Below are 25885 nucleotides of genomic sequence, written 5' to 3' on the forward strand. Positions count from 1 at the left end.
TCAAACTTCCACTCAAAATTTTAAAATGAACCTAAAGTACTGTTTCCCATCAACTTCCACAAAACTGACTAGCATGTTGGATGCTCACTATTCACTCAATGAATAAATGATCATACTATATGTTTGTTTTCATTCCAAAATAATTTATCTTGCAATTTTGAAATTCAACACAATTTAAAACCTAAAGCAAAAACATGAATCCTATGTTTTCAAATACCTAAGTCTCAAATTTAGGAGAAAAAGGAAAATTAACAGATACAGGTTTTTATTAAACACTGAATGAGTAGCCAGCAAAAAATAAGAGAAAGTAGTCAACCTGCTAATTGAAAATCATTACAACTTACTATCTCTGCCAAGAGAACTCTGAAAATCTGTACATATGTGCAATTAACACTAAACATAACAAAGAAAAATAAACTTATTAATATGAAAATGAATGTATACTCAAATAAAGGAGAAGGAAAAATCAAACCACAGAAGACACTCCAGTACATTTTGTGAAGGCTATATGACACATTACATGTCAAGTAGCAATGTTGTTACTGTTATTTCTTTTTTGCTGTTGTTACTGCTACTTCTAAATGAAGCAAAAAAAATTACAGCCAAGCCTCAGGTAAAATTTTGCAGCCAGTGATTAACATTTACTCTAAGATACTTTCCTCTAAGATTGTATTCTTACACATGATTAAAGAACTGTAAGCATGGTAAGTGATGACAGAGTACTTCCTCTATATGCAGATCCTACAGAAAGGTGATCAATTTTGATTATTCTTAACTACAAATAAAATAATCAACAGCCTCACATAGCTGATTCTGGGAATCTCAATTATGAGGCAATTAGTTTCCCTATTAAAACCTATTTATTTTGCCTCAAATAATATAGTATGAATTTACACTAAACATATACATTCCTATTTTTTATTAAGCAGCTTCTAAAAATCAGGATTTCATAGTGTAAGGTGTGCCTTCGCATACATGATCAATTAAGATAATACTACAATAACCTGGAACACTTAAAAGAGGAAACAGCAAAAGACTTTAGATCATAGCTATAAATCTGGATCAGCAAATTAAAAAAGACAGTAATTTTAACACGAAATATACATTTTTAAAAATGAATTACGCTTGTGGCAAAAACACTATGTTCTTTCACACTATACAGATCATGTTGCAGATTCATTACAATGAGGGCACTTACAGCTGATGACTGATACACTTCCTTACATCATCCCTCTTAGAAGGTATTATAATTAAAAAAAAACAACAAAGTGGGGCACTGGCTTCTGAAAAACATGAAGGCACCAGCACTTTCATTTGCATAATACATGCCTGCCTGAGGTTTTGTAAATCTAAGGCAAGAGATGTGTTTGACTTTACATTTTTACACTAAGCTGGTTGAAGATGGATCCTGTTCATTTTAGTGCATATATATTCTAAGTTTAGTGCTTAATTTAACAAATAAGAACAGGAGTAATGCACTGAATAAAATCCTGTTATGCACCAGAGGAAGTGAGTCAGAGGCAAGCACAGCAATCACTGGATTATCCTGGACATTAAGTATCTAATGTTCTAATTTAGACAAGTACCTTAAGCTAATCAAATGCATTAAACTGAACGAGTCTTCTGACAGAGCGCAGGGTACAGCGCAAAAGGAAAAAAATTGGTTAAATGCGCAAGATACTGAAAATGATAATAACATCAAGTAGTTCTTTCAAATTATCAATTTTCAAGTTGATTTAATTATGTTAGATTTTTGAAAGTATAATGTCAGAGAAAATACTAATAATGCCCGTAGTTTTAGAAAAAAAAATTAATAATTAAAGATCCTTTTTTCAACATCAACCTCTTATATGGCCTATGGGAATCTTTATTTTTACTACAGAATATGTTTATTCATATGTGATCCATATCTATTTTTCTATTTCACTCATGTTTTACTCATTGGATGAAATGTCTGAAAATTAAGTATACCTATGTATGTACAGTTTTATGTTTACATATTTGCTCTACAGTGATAAAAACTTTGACCATAGAAGATGACAATTCTTATAAATACAAAACAATGCCATATAAATTTAGGTAGCTGATGTAGTATAAGATTAAGATTATTTAATGTACGAGTATTATACAACATTTGAGATCACCTAGATTTACCAAAACAAGAAACTGACCTGGACACATTCAAGGGATTAGAACCTAAGGTTGGGAAGCAAACAAATTAAAAACCAACCTAGTATTTCACTTGAGAGAATACTTGTTTTTACTTGAGAATAATCCTTATCCTGTTTTGTGAAGGCAAATTTTTAAAGATAAAAAGCAAACAAAGATGTTTTAGCTCATGAATTTCATCTCTCTTCCAAATGTGTCAATCATCAGAGAATACAGGCTTATCACAACTTTAGTTTTAGAACATACATATCTTCACTTTTCTAAATATAATAATTTATGGCTGATTGTATGGGTTATTTTATGATCATTGAGGCGTCAATATTTTTCTTCTGTGGCTACTGGAAAAATCTGGCATGCATTTACATAAAAACTTGCTTCTAAGCAAGCTAAATTAGAACATTTTATCATGCTGATACAGCAGGCTTATATTCTAGCACTGCTGAAATAAACATCTAGGCCTAAAATGGAGCCACTCCTGCCTAGGGTGCCATGTCAGCAGACTGAAACTTAAGATAACTTTCAGGTCCCTGTAAATGCTCTGCCTGACCAGAGACACAGTGTATCCAGTCAGCCAATTCCCACAGGCCAAACCAACTCTGGGTTCTACACTCATTTCCTTGTCCCAACTCACCCCAAACAAGGTTGACTACGTGGCCCCAGAGAATCAGGTATTTTCTATTTTTCTCTTTCTTGTTCTTTAGTCTTCATTCTATAAAAGCTTCCTGTCTTCTGCCCCATGTTGCACTTCTCCAAATGGAGACTGTCTGCTTCATAAAGTGTTACATTACTCTGTATCACACAAATCATCTTCTTTAAATCATTTTTTAATAGCACTAAACAGTATATGGCTAAAAAAAATTTTTATTCTTGCAAATCAAGGTTGTTAAAGAATAAATTGATCATAATATTGTATCAATTTAGTTACAGCAATGATACAAAATAAATCTACTAGATAATGTGACAAGGAAGAGTATATAAATATATATCATGCTTTTACAATCTGGTTTCTAGTACCTTGTTTGAAAAATTCACGATTTCTTCAATCAGAGTACTTTATCTGGGTTTTTTTTTAAACTCTAAAATATTATTTTGCCAGCTGGCTAAAAAGGCAAGCACTGCTATGAAGCCATGACTAAAAATCAGGCCACGCCACACAGAAATGCTGGACTGGAGAAGGGAGGAGACTTGGTTTTGAGCTCACCAGCTTTTACAACTCATTTAATCTTTCCTAGTTTCCATTCCCTTATTTGTAAAACAGTAGTCAGAGTAAGCAATCATATCTAACATTCTCCAAGAGTCACTCTAAACTGTAATTAAAATTAATGAGGGGGAAAAAATCTTAAGACGTTATCTTCAAGTAGAAACAAGGACACGAAGCAGCTCAAGAGATAAAAAAGAAAAAGATAATATACGTACATAAAAATATATTTAGATATAAATATGAAAGTTTCTACTAGTACATGTGAGTTGCTGGCCTTTGAGTAATTTCTCTTGACTATGCCCTGCTCTGCCCCCGTTTAAAGAGACTGATGCTCGATGATGGATGATGCCTTAGAGGACTGGGATGGGGAGGGTGGGGGGGAGTCGAGGGAGAAAACGAAGAGGAACCTATTGATTAAATAACTTAAGAAACATGGCCACTTTTTGTCATACATAGACATTAACTGGATCCTGATGCAAAGATACAAAAGGAAAAATAAAATTGTGAGAGTATAAGGGAACTGGGATACCTGACAGAATGCTGAAAGATATTAAAGATTTATTTAATAATGGTGCTGTAGTATGTTTTTAGAGAGCCTTTATCTTTTAGAGACACACTCTAGGAGAGCTATGAATAAAATGGGATGAAAAGATACAATGCCAAGGATTTGCTTCAAAAGAATCTAGGAGTAAGGGTAAGATGAAGATGTGATATAGATGAAAAAATGCTGGCCTTGACTTGATAATTATTGAAAATGAGTTACAGCTTTGCTGAAACTTATTCTGTACTCCCCCCACTTGTGTATTCGTATAAAATTCTGCATTATGAAAGTTTTTTAAAAATGAAAAGGTCACCATAGTGCCACAAATTATGACATGAGCTGTGAAACGCTGTTTTGTTCCAAAAATATAGACAGGTAGATAGATAGATGGATAGATAGATAGACAGACAGACAGACAGACACAAATACATTTGTTCTACAAGTAATCTCACTCACCACTGCTTCACCAGCACTTGGTATTTGATGATTCTTTGGGAAATTTTGTTGAATAAATGTAAGCAAGAAATTAGTTACTTCAAGATTGAGTGTGTGTGTATGCACATGCACACGAATGTGTGAAATCTCCCTGATTAATAATGATACTGAGTATTTTTTCATAAGTTTATTCACTCTAGATGTCCTTTTGGGCAAAAAGCCTGTATATGTCACTAAGAGAAAAACAACAGCAATTTATAAGCCTACTGTCAGGATACAGGATATAAGCTTACTGTCAGTTATGTGGTTGCAAATATTTTTTTCTCACTCTGTGGCTTATTTTCACTCTCTTAATGGTTGGGGAAAAAAAAACTGATGGGAAAAAAATCTTAATTTTAATGCAGTCAAATAATTAAATGTTTTCCACTTAAGTTTTTGCATTTTTTATTGAAGTAAAGTGATTCACTTATATATATACACATTTTTTTTCAGATTCTTTTCCATTATAGGTTATTATAAGATATTGAATAAGTTCCCTGTGCTATATACAGTAAATCTTTGTTGTTACTTATTGCTTTTTATATCTTGCCCTAGAAAACAACTCCTACCTAGGATTATGAAATTACTCTCTCCCATATGTATCTTTAAAGCTTATTGCTTTCTTTCACATTTAGTTTTATGATCCACCTGGAATTCAGTTTTTTACTATGGTATGAATTTTCTTTTTCCAGATAAACACCCTTATCCCAATAAAATTAACTGAAAAAATTCACACTTTTCCCACTGCCTGCAATGGCCCTTTTCATGAACATGTCATCTGTATATGCACAGGTTTGCTTCTGGGCTCTACTCTGCTCTAGCCTTGTAACTTTACCTTTGGGCACATACTACATTGTCCCGATTAGTATAACTGTATAACAAGTTCTGCCAACTTTTTGATATTGTCTTGGCTGTTTTTGGCCCTCTGCATATCCATGTAAATTTTAGAATCACATCACAAGTTTCTATATAAAAACTACTGTGATTCTGAATGGGTTTGCATACAAATCAATTTGGGGGAAATTAGCACTTAAACAATATTGAATCTTCTAATCGTGAAAATTTCACCCTTTGTCATTACTCATCTAACAACTTTTTTCTTAGAAGGGTTTTCATACCTTTTATTAGATTTATTCCTAGGAACATCATACTTTTTGATGCTATTGTAAATATAATCTTTTAAGAGTTATTTCCCAATTGTTGACTCTGGAATTTAGAAATATAATTGACCTTGTATATTGATATTTATATCCAACAACCTTGCTAAGAACTTACTAATACTTATAATTCATCAGAGACCATTTTGCATTTTCTATCTCTATAATGAAACCATTTGTCAACAAAGTTTTATTTCTGCTTTCCAATTCTTACCCATTTCCTTTTTTTTTGTCTTACTACATTATCTTGCATCACTAGTACAATGTTGAATAAAAGTGGTAATAAAAGTCATTCTCGTCTCATTTCTGATATCCAAAAGAAAATGTCTATCTCACTTCTAAGTAGATGTTTGCTTTAAGTTTTTTTATAGATATGCTTTATATTAAAGACATTTCCTTCTGTTCCAATTTTAAAATGAATTTTTATCATGAATGAATTTTGTCAGTTTTTTAAAGCATCTATTGAAATGATTATATAATTTTCTACTTATTCTTATATGTGGTAAATTACATTACTTTTTAATATTAAACAAACCATGCATTCCTTTAATAAAACCAATTTGGTCATATTAGATTTTTCTTTTCTTAAAAGTGTTTAATTCACTTAACTTTTTAAAAAAAAGATATCTACATCTAAGGTCAAAAGTAAGTTTTCATTCTTATATTATTCTTGTTAGGTTTTTGTATCACAAAATGAGTTGGGGAATATATTCTCCTTTAGTTTTTTTCAGAATACTCTGTAGAAAAATTGAGTGTTTCTTCTTTAAGTTTATGGTTGAATTAGCCATTAAAGCCAAATGGATTTAGAATTTCTTTAATGGAAGCCTTTTACTTATATATTCAATTTCTCTAATGTTATAGGAGTATCCCATTTTCTTTATTTTCTTATATCTTTTCTAAAAGTTGTATTTTCTACAAATATGTTCATTTTTCCTAAATTTTCAAATTTATTGACATAGTTGATGACAATATAGTCTTATGATTATCTGTAGGATGTTCTACTGGAATGGAACACTTAGCTTCTTGATTTTTCCTTCCAGCCTCAGAAACTTCTTATTAAAAACAAATCATAGAAATAAACAATTTCAATAAGGCCAGTAGGTTCAGTAACCTGTATTCCAAAATGACCTAGGAAAGATAGCTATTTAGAATTAAAGTTCTTTAAGAATGGAATCCTATTTCTTTCTTTGGTAGTTTGATTTACTTCAAATTCATTCATTCATTAAACAAAGCTGCAGATAAAAAAGTCCTTACTGTCAAAGAACTTACTGTCTGGAGGCAAAGCCAATCCAAGAAAGAACTAAACACAATCTCATGAGATAAACTCTACTGTGCATGATAACAGATGAGTACAAGATGCTATGGAAGGAGAGAAGGAAGATAGTGTTTTCTTTTAGGATTGAGTTGCATCTGTGGGCAAAAATGGTGGAGTGGTAGGAGTTGAGGGAGGCAGAGATAACAACCTGAATTGATTTCTGCCAAACTAAAGAGTCTGGATAGAATGTACAATGGGGTAGAACTGACAGCTTTTAAATTACCTGACTTGCATTTCAGAAAGTTAGAAATGAGGAAAAAATACTAGGCATTTACAATGTTAATAACTTCAACAACTTAGAATTATCTAAAAGATATTACAATCCTACCTATTAACAAAATAAAACCTATTACCAATGGAATTTTAACAACTAAAATTTGAAGGATTGACATGAGAAGCTTGCCTGCAGTTTCTCCTGAATAAGTAACCGATATTAATCAGAAAGGGGTATAACCAAACATTTCAGGTTTACACACCTATAACAAGATGCTCCATAGGGACATTCGGGCCGGTCATCAGCCTCATCTTGACATGCAATGTGTACACCTCCATAATCACTATCACCAGGGTGACTGAAGTGTTGAAAATGGACAGGATTCTTCCTATGAAAGTGACAAACATACTGTCAGAAAAAATAATTAACAGGATATACTAGATTTCTGGATAAACTAGAAAAAGTAATTAATAGGATATAGCAGGAAACCAAACAACATACATGTGATTATTTCAGAATGTCAACCAACATACCACACTGTTAAAAAATAAAGCTCATGACATTTAGTCAGTGCAGAACTCTCATGGTAGCAAAATAAATTTCTAGTGATATGGGGAAGACCATGAATGTCAACAGACAATCTGCAAACAGTACTTTACATAGGATATATACAATAGAATATATAGAATAATATAAATATTATAAGCAAACATAGCTTTTAAAGACTTTTAATAAAGTGAACACATCTACACTCCCTCTGCTAAGATAAAAAACAATATTACCATTCCAGAAGCCCTGCATGTCCTCTTCCAATCATTAAACCCAATTTACCACTCAAAGGTAACCACTATCCTGTCATCTGCAATAGTGTTTCTCAAACTTTTTGGTTTCGGGAAAAAAATTATTAAAACTCCAGAGAGCTTTTCTTCATCTGGATTATTTAACCTATTAGAAACTGAAAATGAGAAAATTTTAAAATCAATTTACTTTAAAACGGTAATAAACCCTTAACATATCATCATAAATAGCACATCTTAACATAAATACCTAGCTTCCAAAAAAGAAGAAAATTCGTGGAGACATTGTTTTATACTTTGGAGATTTTTTTAATGTCTGGCTTACTAGAGGGCATCTGGATTCTCATATCTTGCTTCTGCATTCAATCATTAACACAAATCAAGTAGACTCTGGGAATACCGTACACTTATAAGTGAGAGAATCAGAGCAAAAAAGGCATACACACACAAAGTATTATTATGAAAATGGTTTTGGCCCAACAGGTTTCCTAAAAGCATCTTGGGGACCAGGACCTGCAAGGGCTTCTGGACCATACTTTCAGAAGCAATGTTACAAAACAACATAATAGTTTTTCCTGTATTTAAATTAACATGGAAGGATGGTTCAAGATGGCAGAGTAGGAGAATGTGTGCTCACTCCCTCTTGCAAGAGCAGTGGAATTACAACTAACTGCTGAACAATCATTGACAGAAAGACACTGGAACTCACTAAAAAAGACACCCCACATTCAGAGACAAAAGAGAAGCCTTAATGAGATGGTAGGAGGGGTGCAATCGTGTTAAAATCAAATCCCATCAAGCTGCGTGGGTGACTCACAAGCTGGAGAACAGTTATACCACAGAAGTCCACACACTAAAGTGAAGGTTCTGAGCCCCATGTCAAACTTCCCAACCCGGGGATCTGGCAACGGGAGGAGGAATCCCCAGAGAATCAAACTTTGAAAGCCAGCGGGATTTGATTGCAGGACCTCCACAGGACTGGGGGAAACAGAGACTCCACTCTTCGAAGGCACACAAAACATAGTGTGCTCACCAGAACCCAGGGGGAAGGAGCAGTGACCCCATAGGAGACTGAAACAGATGTAACTGCTGGTGTTGGAGGGTTGCCTGCAGAGGTGGGGGGGCAGCTGTGGCTCACGGAGGAGACAGGGGCACTGGCGGCAGGGGTTCTAGGAAGTGCTCATTAGCATGAGCTCTCCCAGAGTTCACCATTAGCCCCATCAAAGAGCCTGTAAGTTCCAGTGCTGGGTAGCCTCAGGCCAAACAACCAACAAGGTGGGAACACAGCCCAAACGACTGTCAGACAAGCAGATTAAAGTGTCACTGAGCTCCACCCAACAAATCAGATTAAAGTTTTACTGAGTCCCGCCCACACAGACCAACCCACCATCAGTTCCTCCCATCAGGAAGAACCCACCAGCCTCCTAGATAGCTTCCTCCACAGGAAGGGAGACAGCAGTATCAAGCAGTATCAGCAGTATTTCGTCTTGTGGAGCTGAAAACCACAGCCACAGAAAGAAAGAGAAAACGAAAAGGCAGAAGACTTTGTACCAGATGAAGGGACAGGATAAAACCCCAGAAAAACAACTAAATGAAGAGGAGATAGGCATCCTTCCAGAAAAAGAACTCAGAAAAATGATGGTGAAGATGATCCAGGACTTTGAAAAAATACTGGATACAAAGATCGAAAAGTTGCAAGAAAAGTTTACCAAAGACCTAGAAGAATTAAAGAGCAAACAGAGATATGCAACACAATAACTGAAATGAAAACTACACTAAAAGGAACCAATAGTAGATTAACTGAGGCAGACGGGCAAATAAGTGACCTGGAAAACAGAATGGTGATAATCACTGATGTAGAAAAGAATAAAGAAAAAAGAATGAAAAGAACTGAAGACAGCCTAAGAGACCTCTGGGACAACATTAAATGCACCAACATTCACATTACAGGGGTCCCAGAAGGAGAAGAGAGAGAGAAAGGACCCAAGAAAATACTGGAAGAGATTCTAGTTGAAAATTTCCCTAACATGGGAAAGGAAATAGCCACCCAAGGCCAGGAAGCACAGAGAGTCCCAGACAGGATAAACCCAAGGAGAAATATGCCAAGACATATAATAGGCAAATTGACAAAAATTAAAGACAGAGAAAAGTTATTAAAAGCAACAAGGGAAAAACAACAAATAACATACAAGGGAACTTCCATAAGGTTAACAGCTCATTTCTCAGCAGAAATTCTGCAGGCCACAAGGGAGTGGCACGATATATTTAAAATGATGACAGGGAAGAACCTACAACCAAGAATACTCTACCCAGCAAGGATCTCATTCAGATTCGATGAAGAAATCAAAAGCTTTACAGAGAAGCAACAGCTAAGAGAATTCAGCACCACCAAACCAGCCCCACAACAAATGCTAAAGGAACTTCTCTAAGCAGGAAACATAAGAAAAGAAAAGGACCTATAGAAACAAAAACAAAACAATTAAGAAAATGGTAATAGGAACATACATATCGATAATTACCTTGAATGTAAATGGACTAAATGCACCAACCAAAAGACAAAGACTGGCTGAATGGATACAAAAACAAGACCCATACATATGCTGTCTACAGGAGATCCACTACAGACCTAGGGACACATACAGATGGAAAGTGAGGGGATGGAAAAAGATATTCCATGCAAATGAAAATCAAAAGAAAGCTGGAGTAGCAATACTCGTGTCAGATAAACTTTAAAATAAAAAAATGTTACAACAGACAAGAAAGGACATTACATAAAGATCAAGGGATCAATCCAAGAAGAAGAGATACCAATTATAAATATATATGCACCCAATATAGGAGCACCTCAATACATAAGGCAAATGCTAACAACTATGAAAGGGCAAATCGACAGTAACACAATCATAGTGGGGGACTTTAACACCTCACTTACACCAATGGACAGATCATCCAGACAGAAAATTAATAAGGAAACACAAGCTTTAAATGACACAATAAATCAGCTGGATTTAATAGATATCTAAAGGACATTACATCCAAAAACAGCAGATTACACATTCTTCTCAAGTGTACATGGAACATTCTCCAGGATAGATCACATTTTGGGTCATAAATCAAGCCTTGGTAAATTCAAGAAAATTGAAATCATATCAAGCATCTTTTCCAACCACAACACTATGAGATTAGAAATCAATTACAGGAAAAAAACTGTAAAAAACACAAACACATGGAGGCTAAACAATATGCTACTAAATAACCAACAGATCACTGAAGAAATCAAACAGGAAATCAAAAAATACCTAGAGACAGATGACAATGAAAACACAACAATCCAAAACCTATGGGATGCAGCAAAGGCAGTTCTAAGAGGGACGTTTCTAGCAATACAATCCTACCTCAAGAAACAAGAAAAGTCCCAAATAAACAATCTAACCTTACACCTAGAGAAACTAGAGAAAGAGCAAACAAAACCCAAAGTGAATAGACAGAGAGAAATCATAAAGATCAGAGCAGAAATAAATGACATAGAAACAAAGAAAACAATAGCAAAAATCAATAAAACTAAAAGCTGGTTCTTTGAGAAGATACATAAAATTGATAAACCTCTAGCAAGACTCATCAAGAAAAAGAGGGAGAGGACTCAAATCAATAATATTAGAAAGGAAACAGGAGAAGTTACAATGGACACCACAGAAAAAAAAAGCACCATAAGAGACTACTACAAGCAAATATATGCCAATAAAATGGACAACCTGGATGAAATGGACAGATTCGTAGAAAGGTATAAGCTTCCAAGACTGAATCAGGAAGACATAGAAAATATGAACAGACCTATCACAAGGAATGAAATTGAAACTGTGATTAAAAATCTCCCAACAATCAAAAGTCGAGGACCAGATGGGTTCACAGGTGAATTTTATCAAACATTTAGAGATGAGCTAACACCCAACCTTCTCAAACTCTTCCAAAACATTGCAGAGGAAAGAACACTCCAAAACTCATTTTATGAGGCCACCATCACCCTGATACCAAAACCAGAAAAAGATACTACAAAAAAAGAAAACTACAGACCAATATCACTAATGAATTTAGATGCAGAAATCCTCAACAAAATACTAGCCAACAGAATCCAACAACACATTAAAAGGATCATACACCATGATCAAGTGGGGTTTATCCCTGGAATGCAAGGATTCTTCAATATATGCACATCAATCAATGTGATACACCATATTAACAAACTGAAGGATAAAAACCACATGATCATCTCAATAGATGCAGAAAAAAGCTTTTGACAAAATTCAACACCCATTTAGGATAAAAACTCTCCAGAAGGTGGGCATAGAGGGACTCTACCTCAGCATAATAAAGGCCATATATGACAAACCCGCAGCAAACATCATTCTCATTGGTGAAATACTGCAGGCATTCCCTCTAAGATCAGGAACAAGACAAGGATGTCCACTCACGCCACTACTATTCAACATAGTTTTGGAAGTCCTTGCCATAGCAATCAGAGAAGAAACAGAAATAAAAGGAATCCAAATTGGAAAAGGGGAAGTAAAACTGTCACTGTTCGCAGATGACATGATACTATACACAGAAAATCGTAAAGATGCCACCAGAAAACTATTCGAGCTAATCAATGAATTTGGTAAAGTTGCAGGATACAAAATTAACACACAGAAATCTCTTGCATTTCTATACACTAACAATGAAAGATCAGAAAGAGAAATTAAGGAAACAATCCCATTCACCATTGCAACAAAAAGAATAAAATACCTAGGAATAAACCTAACTAAGGAGGTAATAGACCTGTACTCACAAAACTATAAGACACTTATGAAAGAAATCAAAGATGACACAAACAGATGGAGGGACATACCATGTTCTTGGACTGGAAGAATCAACATTGTAAAAATGACTATACTCCCCAAAGCAATTTACATATTCAATGCAATCCCTACCAAATTACCAATGGCATTTTTCACAGAACTAGAACAAGACATTTTACGATTTGTATGGAAATACAAAAGACCCCGAATAGCCAAAGCAATCTTGAGAAGGAAAGATGGAGTTGGTGGAATCAGGCTTCCTGACTTCAAACCATACTGCAAGGCTACAGTGATCAAGACAGTATGGTACTGGCACAAAAACAGAAATACAGATCAAAGGAACAGGACAGGAAGCCCAGAAATAAAGTATGGCCAACTAATCTATGACAAAGGAGACAAGGATATACAAGGGAGAGAAGGCAGCCTCTTCAATAAGTGGTGCTGGGAAAACTGGACAGCTACATGTAAAAGAATGAAATTAGAACACTTCCTAACACCATACAGAAAAATAAACTCAAAATGGATTAAAGACCTAAATGGAAGGCCAGACACTATAAAACTCCTAGAGGAAAACATAGGAAGAACACTTTTTGACGTAAATAACAGCAAGATCTTTTTTGACCCACCCCCTAGAGTAATGGAAATAAAAACAAAAATAAATAAGTGGGACCTAATGAAACTTCAAAGCTTCTGCACAGCAAAGGAAACTATAAGCAAGACGAAAAGACAACCCTCAGAATGGGAGAAAATACTTGCAAACGAATCAACAAACAAAGGATTAACCTCCAAAATATATAAACAGTTCATCCAGCTCAATATCAAAAAAACAAACAACCCAATCCAAAAATGGGCAGAAGACCTAAGTAGGCATTGCTCCAAAGAAGACATACAGATGGCCAAGAGGCACATGGAAAGCTGCTCAACATCACTCATTTTTAGAGAAACGCAAATCAAAACTACAATAAGGTATCACCTCACACCAGTTAGTATGGGCATCATCAGGAAATCTACCAACAGTACATGCTGGAGAGGGTGTGGAGAAAAGGGAACGCTCTTGCACTGTTGGTGGGAATGTAAACTGATACAGCCACTATGGAGAACAGTATGGAGGTTCCTTGCAAAACTGAAAATAGAGTTACCATATGACCCAGCAATCCCACTGCTGGGCATATACCCAGAGAACACCATAATTCAAAAAGACACACACACTCCAATGTTCATTGCAGCACTATTTACAATAGCCAGGACATGGAAGCAACCTAAATGTCCATCAACAGATGAATGGATAAAAAAGATGTGGTACATATATACAATGGAATATTATTCAGCTGTAAAAAGCAATGAAACTGGAACATTTGTAGAGACATGGATGGACCTGGAGACTGTCATACAGAGTGAAGTGAGTCAGAAAGAGGAAAACAAATACCGTATATTAACACATATATGCAGAATATATAAAAATGGTACAAATCAACCGGTTTTCAAGGGAGAAATAGAGACAGAGATGTAGAGAACAAACATATGGACACCAAGTGAGGAAAACGGGGAGGGTTGGAGGAGAATGAACTGGGAGATTGGGATACCAAATTGTACACTCTAAATATATGCAGTTTATTGTATGTTAACTGTACCTCAATAAAAGTTCTAAAAAACAAATTTTTTTTTAATTAACATGGAAATATATAGTATGTACTTCTTTGAGAACAACTTTTTATGTTTGTATGATTACTTCATGTTGTTGCATGTAACAGTAGCATACTTTTATTACTGTGTAACATTCCATTATATGAAAGTGCTGTAATTTATTTGTCCATTTTACTATCAACAGACTTTTGGATTTATTCTAGTTGTTGGCTATTATAAATAATACTGCTGTGAATATTCTACTTTTGGTGTACTGTTAGAAGGAATAAACTAATTCACCAAAGTTGCAGGATACAAAAATCAAAACCCAAAAACCAGCTGCGTTCCTATATACTCATAATGAACAATCCTGAAAGGAAACTAAGAAAACAATTCAACTTACAAAAACATTTAAAAATAAAACAGGAAATAAACTTAAAGAGGTGAAAGACATACACAGGTTTAATTTCTATTAAAGAAGACACAAATAAATGGAAAGACACCCCATATTCATGGAATGGAAGACTTAATATTGTTAAGATGTAAATACTACCCAAAGCAATCTACAGATTTAAAGCAATGTGTATTAAAATTCCAATGACATTTTTTGAAATAGACAAATCCATCCTAAAATTCATGTGAAATCTCAAGGGACCTCAAATGCACAAAACAATCTTGAGAAACTTGAAGGTTTCACACTTCTTGATTTCAAAACTTATTACAAAACTACAGTTATCAAAACAGTGTGGTACTAACATAAAGACAGGCATATAGACATATGGAAGAGAACAGAAAGCCCAAAATAAACTCTTGCTTATATGGTCAAATGATTTTTCAAGAAAGTTGCCAAGAACATTCCAAAAGGAAAGAATACTCCTTTCAACAAATGGTGCTGGAAAAAGAGGATATTCACATGCAAAAGAATAAAGTGGGACCCTTCCCTTACACCATATACAATACTAACTCAAAATGTATCTAAGACATAAACGTAAGACCTAAAATATAGAAGTTTTAGAAGAAAACAGGGCAAAAGCTTCATGACATTGGATTTGTCAAAGATTTACTGCCAAATGCAAAGGCAAGAAGTGTAAAAATAGACAAACTGGACTATGTCAGAATTAAAATTTTCTTTGCATCTAAGGATTCAATTAACAGAGTGAAAAGGCAACCTACAGAATGGGAGAAAATATTTGCAAGTCATGTACCTAATGAGGGGTCAATAACCAGAATATATAAAGAACTCCTAAAACTCAATGACCAAAAAATAACTTGATTCAAGAATGGGCAAAGGACTTGAATAGGCCTTTCTCCAAAGAAGATATACAAAGGTCAACAAGCTTATGAAAAGATGTTCAACATCACTAATCATTAGGGAAGTGCAAATCAAAAACACAATGATATATCATGCTTCACACCCATTAAAATGGCCACCATCAAAAAACCAGAAATAACAAGTGTTGGTAAGGATGTGGACAAACTGTAACACTTGTGCATTGTTTGTGGAAATATAAAATGGTACAGCTACTATGGAAAACAGTATGATGGTTCCTCAAAAAATTAAAAATATAATTACCATATGACACAGCAATTCTACTTCTGGATTTATACCCCCTAAAACTGAAAGTAGGATCTTAAAGAGTTATCTTCACACCCATGTTCACAGCTGCATTATTCACAATAGCCAAGAGATGGAAGCACCCCAAATGTCCACTGACAGATGAATGGATAAACAAAACATGGTACATACATACAATGGAATATTATTCAGCCTTAAAAAGGAGGGAGATCCTGACTCATGCTACAACATGGATGAATCTTGAGGATCTAAGTAAAGTAAGACAGTCACAAAATAACACATACTATATTCTTCCACTTATGTAACATAACTAGTTAAAATTTACTTGTTTTAATCCCCAACAACTTCTGTGCTATTTTCGTATATTTTAATTTCACAAATACTTCATAAAACAAAAAATTAATTACTGCTTTATATAGTCAATATTCAGTTTTATTATGCTCCTATTTTCCCTCCTGAACGTCTATACTTCCATACAGGGCCCCTGCTGCTTGGCAAATACCAAATTCCATTTTTGTTGTCTAAGTTACACGAGACTGCCCAAAACTCTGCCTGTCCTCTTAGCCCTCAGTCAGAAACACTAAAGGCAAATTTCACAAGAGAAAAAGAAGCCTCAAGGTCCTGACTGCCTCTAACGTTCTCAAACATGAGTTTTCTGCTTTGCTAGTTGTTTTCAGTGGGAGGTTTGGTCCTCAGTAGGACACTTCACCTTTATTAGAGATGAAAACCTTATTTTATATACTATTAACCCATAATTTATATGACGTTATGCAGATAAAAGCTACAAGTTTTAAATAAGGTATAAATTTCTTACATGCTAATAAGAGACATTTTAATTTCTGTCCAATTTTTTAAATTAATTAATTTATTGGCTGCATTGGGTCTTCGTTGCTGCATGTTGCTTTCTCTAGTTGCGGCAAGTGGGGGCTACTCTTCATTGCAGTTCATGGGCTTCTCGTGGCAGCTTCTCTGGTTGCAGAGCTCAGGCTCTACGTGCACGGGTTTCAGTAGTTGTGGAACATGGGCTCAGTAGTAGTGACTCATGAGCTCTAGAGCACAGGCTCAGTAGTCGTGGCGCACAGGCTTAGTTGCTCTGTAGCATGTGGGATTTTCCCAGACCAGGGCTCGAACCCGTGTCTCCTGCATTGGCAGGCAGGTTCTTAACCACTGAGCCACCAGGAAGTCCTGTCCAATTTTTAAAACCAGTTTACTAATGGAAACATATGCTATTAAACAAAAAAACTATATGACCCCAAAAGAACAAAATTTTCAAAAAGAATTTTTTGGAAGCAACAGTTTCTATAAAGTTAAATGCCATTTTGTTGTTTTTTTGTTTTACAAAGGACTGAAATAATATGTGACTACTTCAGACAGGTTTAATTAAGTGCCTATGATATAGCTGGTGATTATCTGGATCTAAAATTTAGTAAAGAAATCTATATTGGAGATACAGACTTGGGGAGTTAATACCATAGCATCAAGGGAGTGAATAAGACTATCCTTGAGAAATAATTTTCTGTTAAGACAGAACATGTAAATAAATAATTAGAAATCAATAATTAGATATTAAATATCAGGTCTAACATCAAATATTAGAAACTGTATGAGGAAAAAAGTTGTGTAGAATAGAGGATGAGCAATTTAGGGAAGAATGGGCATGTCAGAAAAGGACTAAGAAAGGAACTGAATGTGCCTTTAAGCAGGACAGGAGTAAGGAAAAGGGAACAGCACATCCAAAGGATATAACAACAGCCATGACAGCATGGTGCACCCAAAGAATAACTGGGAGTTCAGGGCCTTCTGGACTATGCTAAGAAATCTGGCCTTTAGCCACTGAAGGATTCTGTAAAAGAGAGTTATATTGTCAGATATTTTTTTCCCTCTCTCTTCTTTTTTATCTTTGTTGTTATTTTCTTAGCCAGATCATTCAGGCAACAATGAGGAAGGAATATGAACCTGAGAGCTAGTCTGGAGGCTCAGGAGATTATTCACTTGTCGCATAGAGGTCACGGCAGGAGCTAAAGCATGGAATTGAGGCTGGAGAAAAGATACATTTAATTGATTGTTATGATGTACATATATAACAAGAACTCAATATAGGTTATTTTTCCCCCTTTGTTACAAATATAAACATTTTGTTTTCAAGATGTCAGTGGCAAATATTTCTCAGGTATTAATTATGTATATCAAAATTAGTGAAAAAGTAAAAAAAAGCTATTCATGAGCTATGGCCGGTTAAAACTAATGTGTATCATCGTCAAATATGAATGAATTCATTATGATCTTGATAAAACATTCAATCACATTTACAAACACAAATACCAACTGAACACTGTTATAGACTGAATTGTGTTCCCCACCCCCAAATTTAATTGTTGAAGTCCTAACCCCTGATGTGACTATATTTGGAGACAGGGCCTTTAAAGAGATAATTCAGAGTAAATAAGGTCATAAGGTAGGGCCTTAATCCAAAATGACTGATGTTCTTATAAGATGAGGAAGAGACTCCAGGGATGTACATGCACAGAGTAAAGGCCATTGAGAACACAATGAGAAGGCACCATCTGCAAGCCAAGGAGAGAGGCTGCAGGAGAAACTCAACCTGCTAATACCTTGATAATAAGCTTTCAGCCTCCAGAACTGTGAGATAATAAATTTCTGCTGTTTAAACCACCCAATCTGTGGCATTTTGTTAGAGCAGCTCTAGTGAACTGATACAAATACCAAACAGGATTTTTCAAAAATCCAAAATAATAGAAGGTTTATGTACTTCCATTTCACAAGTTTATAAATTACGTTTCATATGCAGGAGTAAGGCCATTACAAATAGACAAAATCATGAATAAATGCATAAATTATAATGGTTGAAACTGAAAAATATGATGATTCAAGTGTTAAAATGGCACTGCACTTTAAAGAAAGATAGGGTGAATGAGAAATTAACAGAATATGTGATATAAATATGCTACTGAATAGAAGACAACAAACTGTACTAGAATGTATTGCTAAGGTACTTGGTTTGATAGGTTAGAATGGCAAAGAAATACTTTTGAAATAGAGATATATAATTATAAGCATGCTAGTATAAACATAGAGAAACTATAGCCTAAAACTAATTCACAAAGTATGAAATTAGAAAATATGGTACAGTGTAATCAAATAAAGTAATATAGGAGTAACCAGTCAATCCAGAAAATACATATTCAGTTGTTTTAGAAGGAAGGCATCATGGTGATTCAAAAGCACCATTAGAAAAATATAAAGGAAAATGCACAAGTATAATAAGATGCCTAAACACAACTCAGAATTCTCTTTAGTGTTATACTGTTTACAGTAACTATTTATGAAGCCATCTTTCTAACATCTAAATAAAACATTAAATAAGCAAGTATTTCGATCTGAGTGATTCTGTTTTCAAGTCTGGATTCCCCAGTTCAGATCCTTGTATTAATCAGCATATCTACAATGAAACATTTAATCCCCCACTACATTTTAAAAGCCTCCATCAGGATTTGCTAGACTGCATACCGAGAAAGTGTAAGCCAGCAGAAACATGATAAAGCTCCTAACCTTTAGGCCAATGGGTTTTACTAGGCTTTTAACACACTATAGCACATGTCTACATAGCTACGTGCTGTTGAAACAATGGAATTATGTGCTACCTATAATTTCATCTCATACCTGTAGCAGTTTGCCCCATACATGCAGGATGTTCTCTTGACCTTGTTTTCTTCCGAATCCTGTGGAACTGAAACAGCTGCCTTTGCATGCAGAGTTTCAGGGCTGGCGGGATCAGAGCTGGACCCAGGATGGGATCTTTGAGACTCGTCATGGAAGGACTTGCCTTGGACACTTGAACAACTCTCAGAACAACTTCTCGCCTTGCTGTCTTTATTTGGTGCTCCCTTATTGGTGATTTTGTGTTCAGAAACCTTACCAAGTTCCTCTACTGGGATTTTGTTTCTCTGTGTATTAGTCTTCATGTTATTTACCTCTGTGTTATCTAACGTGATTGCAGAAAGTGATTGTGGTGTTTCCTATAACACAAATCAGAAAATAAAAAATAAAGCATGTTTCAAAAGAAATATGTACATTAAGTATAAAAGCATGAAATTACAAGATTCATGCAATGTGTACATTTTAAAACTTTAAGATTCACATTTTAAAGTTATTAAAAATACCATTACCTATGTCTCTAGTTTAATAACTTTCAAATAATCTACAGTTATTAGAAGAGGATTTACAGCTGTATCAAAACTTTATAACCGTGTCAAACATTCAGTGAAAAACAACCAGAAAAATACAAATGAAACATAAGAGAATACAACATTTGCTTTCATGTGAGTATAATCTTTCCCAAAAAACTTACTAGGCTCTTAAATTTCCTGTTCAAGAATGTGTCACACTCTTATGCATTGTTCTTATAATTTCTTATAAGCTACTACAATACTTTATTTCTACCCTCTAAATATAATCATGATTTTTTTCCTACAGTTGAATGATGAAATTGCTCCTCCCTCACAGAAAAATTTGCATTAAGTTATGTTATGACCAACTTAGAAAACAAATGATTCCTTTGAAATGGCATGAATAACAGTTTCAGTTTAACCAATTAAAGGTATTTTGTATCAAGTAAATATTCTCATTAGCACTACAGAACCTTTTTAACGTGTACTTACCACCAGTACAAAGAGTAAGCCTAGCCTTATCTTATTAAAAATGACCTGTTAATTACTTATACCTACTGTGGAGTGGAAACATTGCTCAGATAACCCCAGGCCTCTTGGTAAGGAGTGATGAAAACATACTAGATACACATGAATGTTCACTCCCATGTATAACTAAGAACTCATGTATGCTGGCTGTCTTCTGGAAGAAGCTGATTTTAATGTAATTTGATATCCAACAGCTCAAATTTCTTGAGAAGATATTATCAGCATGGCTTTTTTAGACTAACTGCTTAGATGTTTTGATAGTTTTTCATTTTTTAAGAAACACAGTATGCCAAATTTAAAATGTTATCCAAACTGACTAAAAACCTTGCAAAAAGAACTGAGATCTAATTATGGCTCTTGTACAGTAACAGACAACAATCATCTGACTATCTCTTGGAGCTGGCCCTCAGCCGCTGGCATTCATGCCCACGTCCCGCTAACATATACACTCCTTCCTCCCAAGCTGCTCAAGTACACCCCAAGCTCATCTCCCTTTGCTATACAACCAACTAACACATGCCAGGATGTGAAACTGTGGGGTGGGAACAGAGTAATCCTGACCCACCTCCCCACTTGGCAGTCCCCCACTAAGTCAACTCTCACCAATTTTCTCTTTCTCTGTTCAGATAGTAATGGGTAAGTCGGCAAATCCACTGGCTAAGCAGGTCCAATAAAATGTCAGTCTCTCACTCCTGTTGGCATCTTGAAACTCCACAATAAATTCTCTTGATTTTAGAACGGGAAAAAATAACTTCTCCCCCCAAACACAGCCCTCTTCCAAATCTTAAAACCTTATCTCTCAATTCTCTCTGCATAAAGCCTGGGGGTGGGACAGAGAATACTTCTCATCCCTTTCAATAAGCCCCACAGGGAAAGTCTACCTCTCACTGCTGGGGGGCTGCTTTCAAACACAAGATACAGTACTTCTGTCACCACTGTTGGGCCTCAGTAACAGTTTTGGGACAATAAGAAAAAATATGCCACTCAACATCCTGTCACATTCATTACAGGGGAAAAAACAACAATTAGGAAAATGTTAAACAAAGTAGAATACATTCTTACCATGAAACACTGTGCAGACGTGGAAAAGAATGAGGTAGATCTATATCTACCTAAGGATTTTTAAAATTAAACAATATATATACACTATGATTCCATCTAGCTTGTAAAAAGATTCCCTGTATATCTATGTGAGTACTTACTTATGTAAATCCAAATGAAAAGATTTAGAAGGATGCAAACCAAAATATCAGTAGGCAATAAGACTGAAGGATGAGGCAAATCAAGATTTTCATTTCACTTCACATGCGTCTGAATAGTCTAATTTTTGACAATAAGCATTTACTATATTACCATTCTAAAAATGAAAAGCAAACCAAAGAAATGAAATAAAAGATATGAAATGTAAGTATCATATTTCAACTCCACTTCCATGAAAGGTAAAGAAGGATTTGGTTTTTTTTTTTAATATCTTCATAAGGAATATGTTTAACATGTTAATTTATTCTAAAAGAGAAATGAGTAATAAAGTCACAGATATCAATACTATGGATCAGGGGTTCTCAAATATTTTAAGAGACATAAAAGCTGGAATTCATAATGTTCTTTACGGAACTTCATGAAATATTGATATTCAGTAGGCCCTTGGCATTCAAGAATTTAACATTCGTGGTTTCAATTATTCATAAACGGTCCCAAAAATCCATTACATGCAGTAATTTGTAAGTTTGCTGAGACATAAATTCATACTGTGCCAGTTATAAAGCTCATGAGCCAGAGCGAGTCAGTGAACTGGAAAATGAGGGAAGGGGAAACATGGAGGGTGCTCTGTACTTGGAGGAAGTAGGGGAAGGCAGGGAGCTCCATATTTTATGGCACTCACACCTAGGCTTATGTCCTAGATGAGATGAAAACATGAAGAATGAAGAGTGGGGAGCTAGAGATTCATGAACCTAGAGATTCACAGGGGAGGCAGGTCTCCTACACTCTTTAAAAATACATGCTAGAGACCTCAGGGATTGAGGCGCATGGAGCTGGTGGAAGGTGACCTTGGTGCTTGAAGGTGGCTAAAATGTGTACCATAATAAGGCTATTGAAGTAGCCTGTTAACTTGCCCAAGAAGCCCTCCCTCGTCCCTCAACCATCTGAAGTGGTTTGTTTATTTTTTATTTTTTATTTCTTGGCCCTGCCACACGTGCAGCCTGTGGGATCTTAGCTCCCCAACCAGATACTGAACCCAGGCCCATGGCAGCGAAAGCACAGAGTCTTAACCACAGCCAGGGAATTCCCCATCTGAAGTTTTAATATACTACAAGGGACAGGTTAAAGAACTTCCCCCAACACAAGTTCAATGAAGTAATCTGTTGTTGTTTCCAATCTGCCCTTGGAAAGAATGTCTGTGCTAATAAACGGCCTTAAAAGTCCTGCATCAATCCCATTAGCACTCATATGCTAAGGACAAAAAAATCCTAAACTCCAGCCCCAACCTCACTCTTGAGCTTCAAATTCATACATTCAACCACTAGCTAGACATTTCTCCCTCAATATTCTATGCACCTCAAACTCAAAATGTCAAACTGAAATCCTCCCTCTGTATTCTGTACCATAGTTTTGGCCAACATCATTCATTCATTCGTTCTAGCCAGAAACTTGGAAGTCTATCTTTCATTTCTTTTTCCTTCACATTCCCCATATCTAAGCAACAAGTGCTGCAGTTTGTTTCTTAAATATTTTGCTAATCCAATGCCTTTGCATCATCTTTAATGTCAGTGCCCTGGGCCAGATTCTCTTTATTTCATGACAGTGTCAATGCCCCTATCCCCCGTTTTCAACCTTATTCTCTTCCAATCTCTCCTCTGAAGAGTTGACAGGATTATCTCTGCAGCTGAAAATATTTCAAGAGCCTCCTTCAATGAACTGGTCCCCCCCTACCAGCTTCACCCTCATTTCACACTGCCGCCCAGCTCTGCACCACGAATTCTAAGAACAAGGGTTCCCAGCATACAATTTGTATCCCCTCTGCTCTTATACCTGCTCCCTGGGATGGATTCCTACACCTACCAGCTCCTGCACCTAGTTCATGCCCACTGCTCTTAAAATTTGGCTTCTTTTAGGAATCCCTCCCTAGAAACTGGCTTCTGTAGTCTTCCTCAAGGCTCCCATAAAAATCAATGTGTTGTCACTTTATTTTATGACTTGAATCATGTCCCCACAAGACTATTTGCTCCTTATCAACTTATTCATCTTTATTCATGTAATCCCACATTCTAGCACACTGCCTTGCATGTAACAGAAAGACTGCTTCTTGTAATGACTATTAGAATGGTTTTTGAAGTAGGACAATTGGATTTTGAATATCAGCTTTGCTATATGCTAATCTTTGACCCTGAACAAGTTGATTTAAATTCTCATACTCTCCTGATCTGTAAACCAGGGATATTAACAACCAACTTTCCAGGATTTTCTAAAAATTAAATGAAATAAGTATATCTTAGTACTTGGGTCTAGTGCATAAAAAGAGCTCAATAAATGGTTGTGGGTCCTTTTTCAGTTGTCATTAATAGCGTTTATAATGCCATTATATTACCACTATTTGCTTAATGAATGCTTGTTAAATGAATGAATGATTGAATGAATGAAAAGATATTTCTGTAGAACTGATCAGTGACATGCTATAAATGGTACAGTCCAAATGGCCAATCAGGAGCAAAGGATATAGCATTCTTTGATCACTAAGGAGCTCTGGGATACAGTCTTCACTTAAGAGATCAGCTATGTAAATAAGAGTTGTATTCTTCACCTCTCCTGTTATTTTGGTCAGCCAAGCCAAGAATCTACTGTACTCAAGAAAAATGAGTCTTAAATATTACCTCCCTACCAGCTTTTAGAAATAAGTAACCTATTTTTGGTAATGTTTTGAAGATTTTATTGAACACCTAGATGTTTTGATATTCCTGATAACTTAAAATTTTTTCTTTCTGAATAACCTTGATTTAAGTCTTTACAGTTGGCAGAAATGGTCTGACTTTCTCAAAGTTTCACTTGTGATTATCAAACCTTATGGGTGGTAAAGACACAGCAAAACATGTATACTATAGATTTTCTTCTGAAAAAAACTTTTTCTTGGAGAAAAGGGGGGGGGGGCCGTTTTGCTGATACTGTAAAAAAATCAATAAAAAGATACCTCAATTAAATACAGTCAAGGAGACCAGAAGATGGAGCTCTCATGCCCTGTGATGACAGCAAAGCCCAAGAGGAAGAAGAAAGACTCCTCTTCTTTCCTGACAATGATTCAGCCAATAAAAAGACATGGACTCTTAGTTTACCACAGTCCTGCCAACCTCCTTTTCCTCTCTATAAAAGCTCTCCTTCCCTCGTAGTGTGGGAACTTGCAACACATGGCTTGCCATGGTTGTAGACCCCAAGTTGCTGATCCCAAATAAACCTATCTTTGTTGGAGAAATATCTAGAAGTCCATTTGTTTCAGGTCCACATTTTGGTGGCCTGTACAGGGATCAGAGAAGACAGCTCCAGGATGGTGAGCAGACAGGTGCAGTATCCACAATTGAGTCCAGTGTGCTCACTGATTTTTCGCACAGACCCTGGAGTCTGACAATACATGTTTCTCCAGGATCCGAGCTCATACCCGCTTTGCATTTGAAGCTCTCCAGGTTTTATTCAGAATCTATTTTAAGGTTCTGTTTTCCAGGTTAAGGTCTTGCTCTGCATGAGGGTACTCATTTGGCATACTCATTTGGCACTTTGGTCTGATTCTGAGATCAGACTATTCCAATTGAAGCTGGCTGAGAAGCCTTTGGCCTGGCTTCTCCAGGACCAAACTGTTTCCTTAGAAATGGCTGGTATTAGGCCTGTAAGTTGTTTAAATTGCAAGCTGTCTGAATTAAGCTATTTAAGCTGTAAGTAGTTTAAGCTGTTTGAAAATTTTCTAGCAACTAAAGACCCCTAAACAAAACCAAAACCCTCTTAGTTTCTGCTATTATTGTGAAGAGCCAGGACATTGAAAGAGACTATTACAAATGTAAGTACTTCAGGATCCTGCAGCCCTCTAATCAGTCTTTCCAATGTCTGCCCAATTCTCAATGACAGGACTCTGAGAAACTATAGGGGGCTCTTCCCAATCCTCCCTCTCAATCAACTTGGAGAAATACTTTTCTAGATTGGGGATGAATCTCTTCTAGTCCTAAGTGACCCCAGAGCCATACTCTCAGTGCTCAACCACACTACTATGAAGGAGTCTCTAAAACAGCT

At 35.7% G+C, this 25885-nt stretch overlaps 1 protein-coding gene across 2 annotated transcripts in view; it reads right to left on the reverse strand.

The window, feature by feature from the left end:
• APLF (aprataxin and PNKP like factor) overlaps nt 1–25885 on the reverse strand; it is an 89633-nt gene that overhangs the window by 16355 nt on the left and 47393 nt on the right. For both annotated transcript variants that reach the window (XM_057742687.1, XM_057742688.1), the window contains exons 7-8: nt 19584–19939; nt 7334–7459 (exon numbers count right to left, since the gene is read on the reverse strand). In XM_057742687.1, the coding sequence (XP_057598670.1) occupies nt 7334–7459; nt 19584–19939 (482 nt within the window). The remainder of the gene's footprint in view (nt 1–7333; nt 7460–19583; nt 19940–25885) is intronic.

Source organism: Hippopotamus amphibius, chromosome 7 (genome assembly GCF_030028045.1).
Source record: "Hippopotamus amphibius kiboko isolate mHipAmp2 chromosome 7, mHipAmp2.hap2, whole genome shotgun sequence".
NCBI lineage: Eukaryota > Metazoa > Chordata > Mammalia > Artiodactyla > Hippopotamidae > Hippopotamus > Hippopotamus amphibius.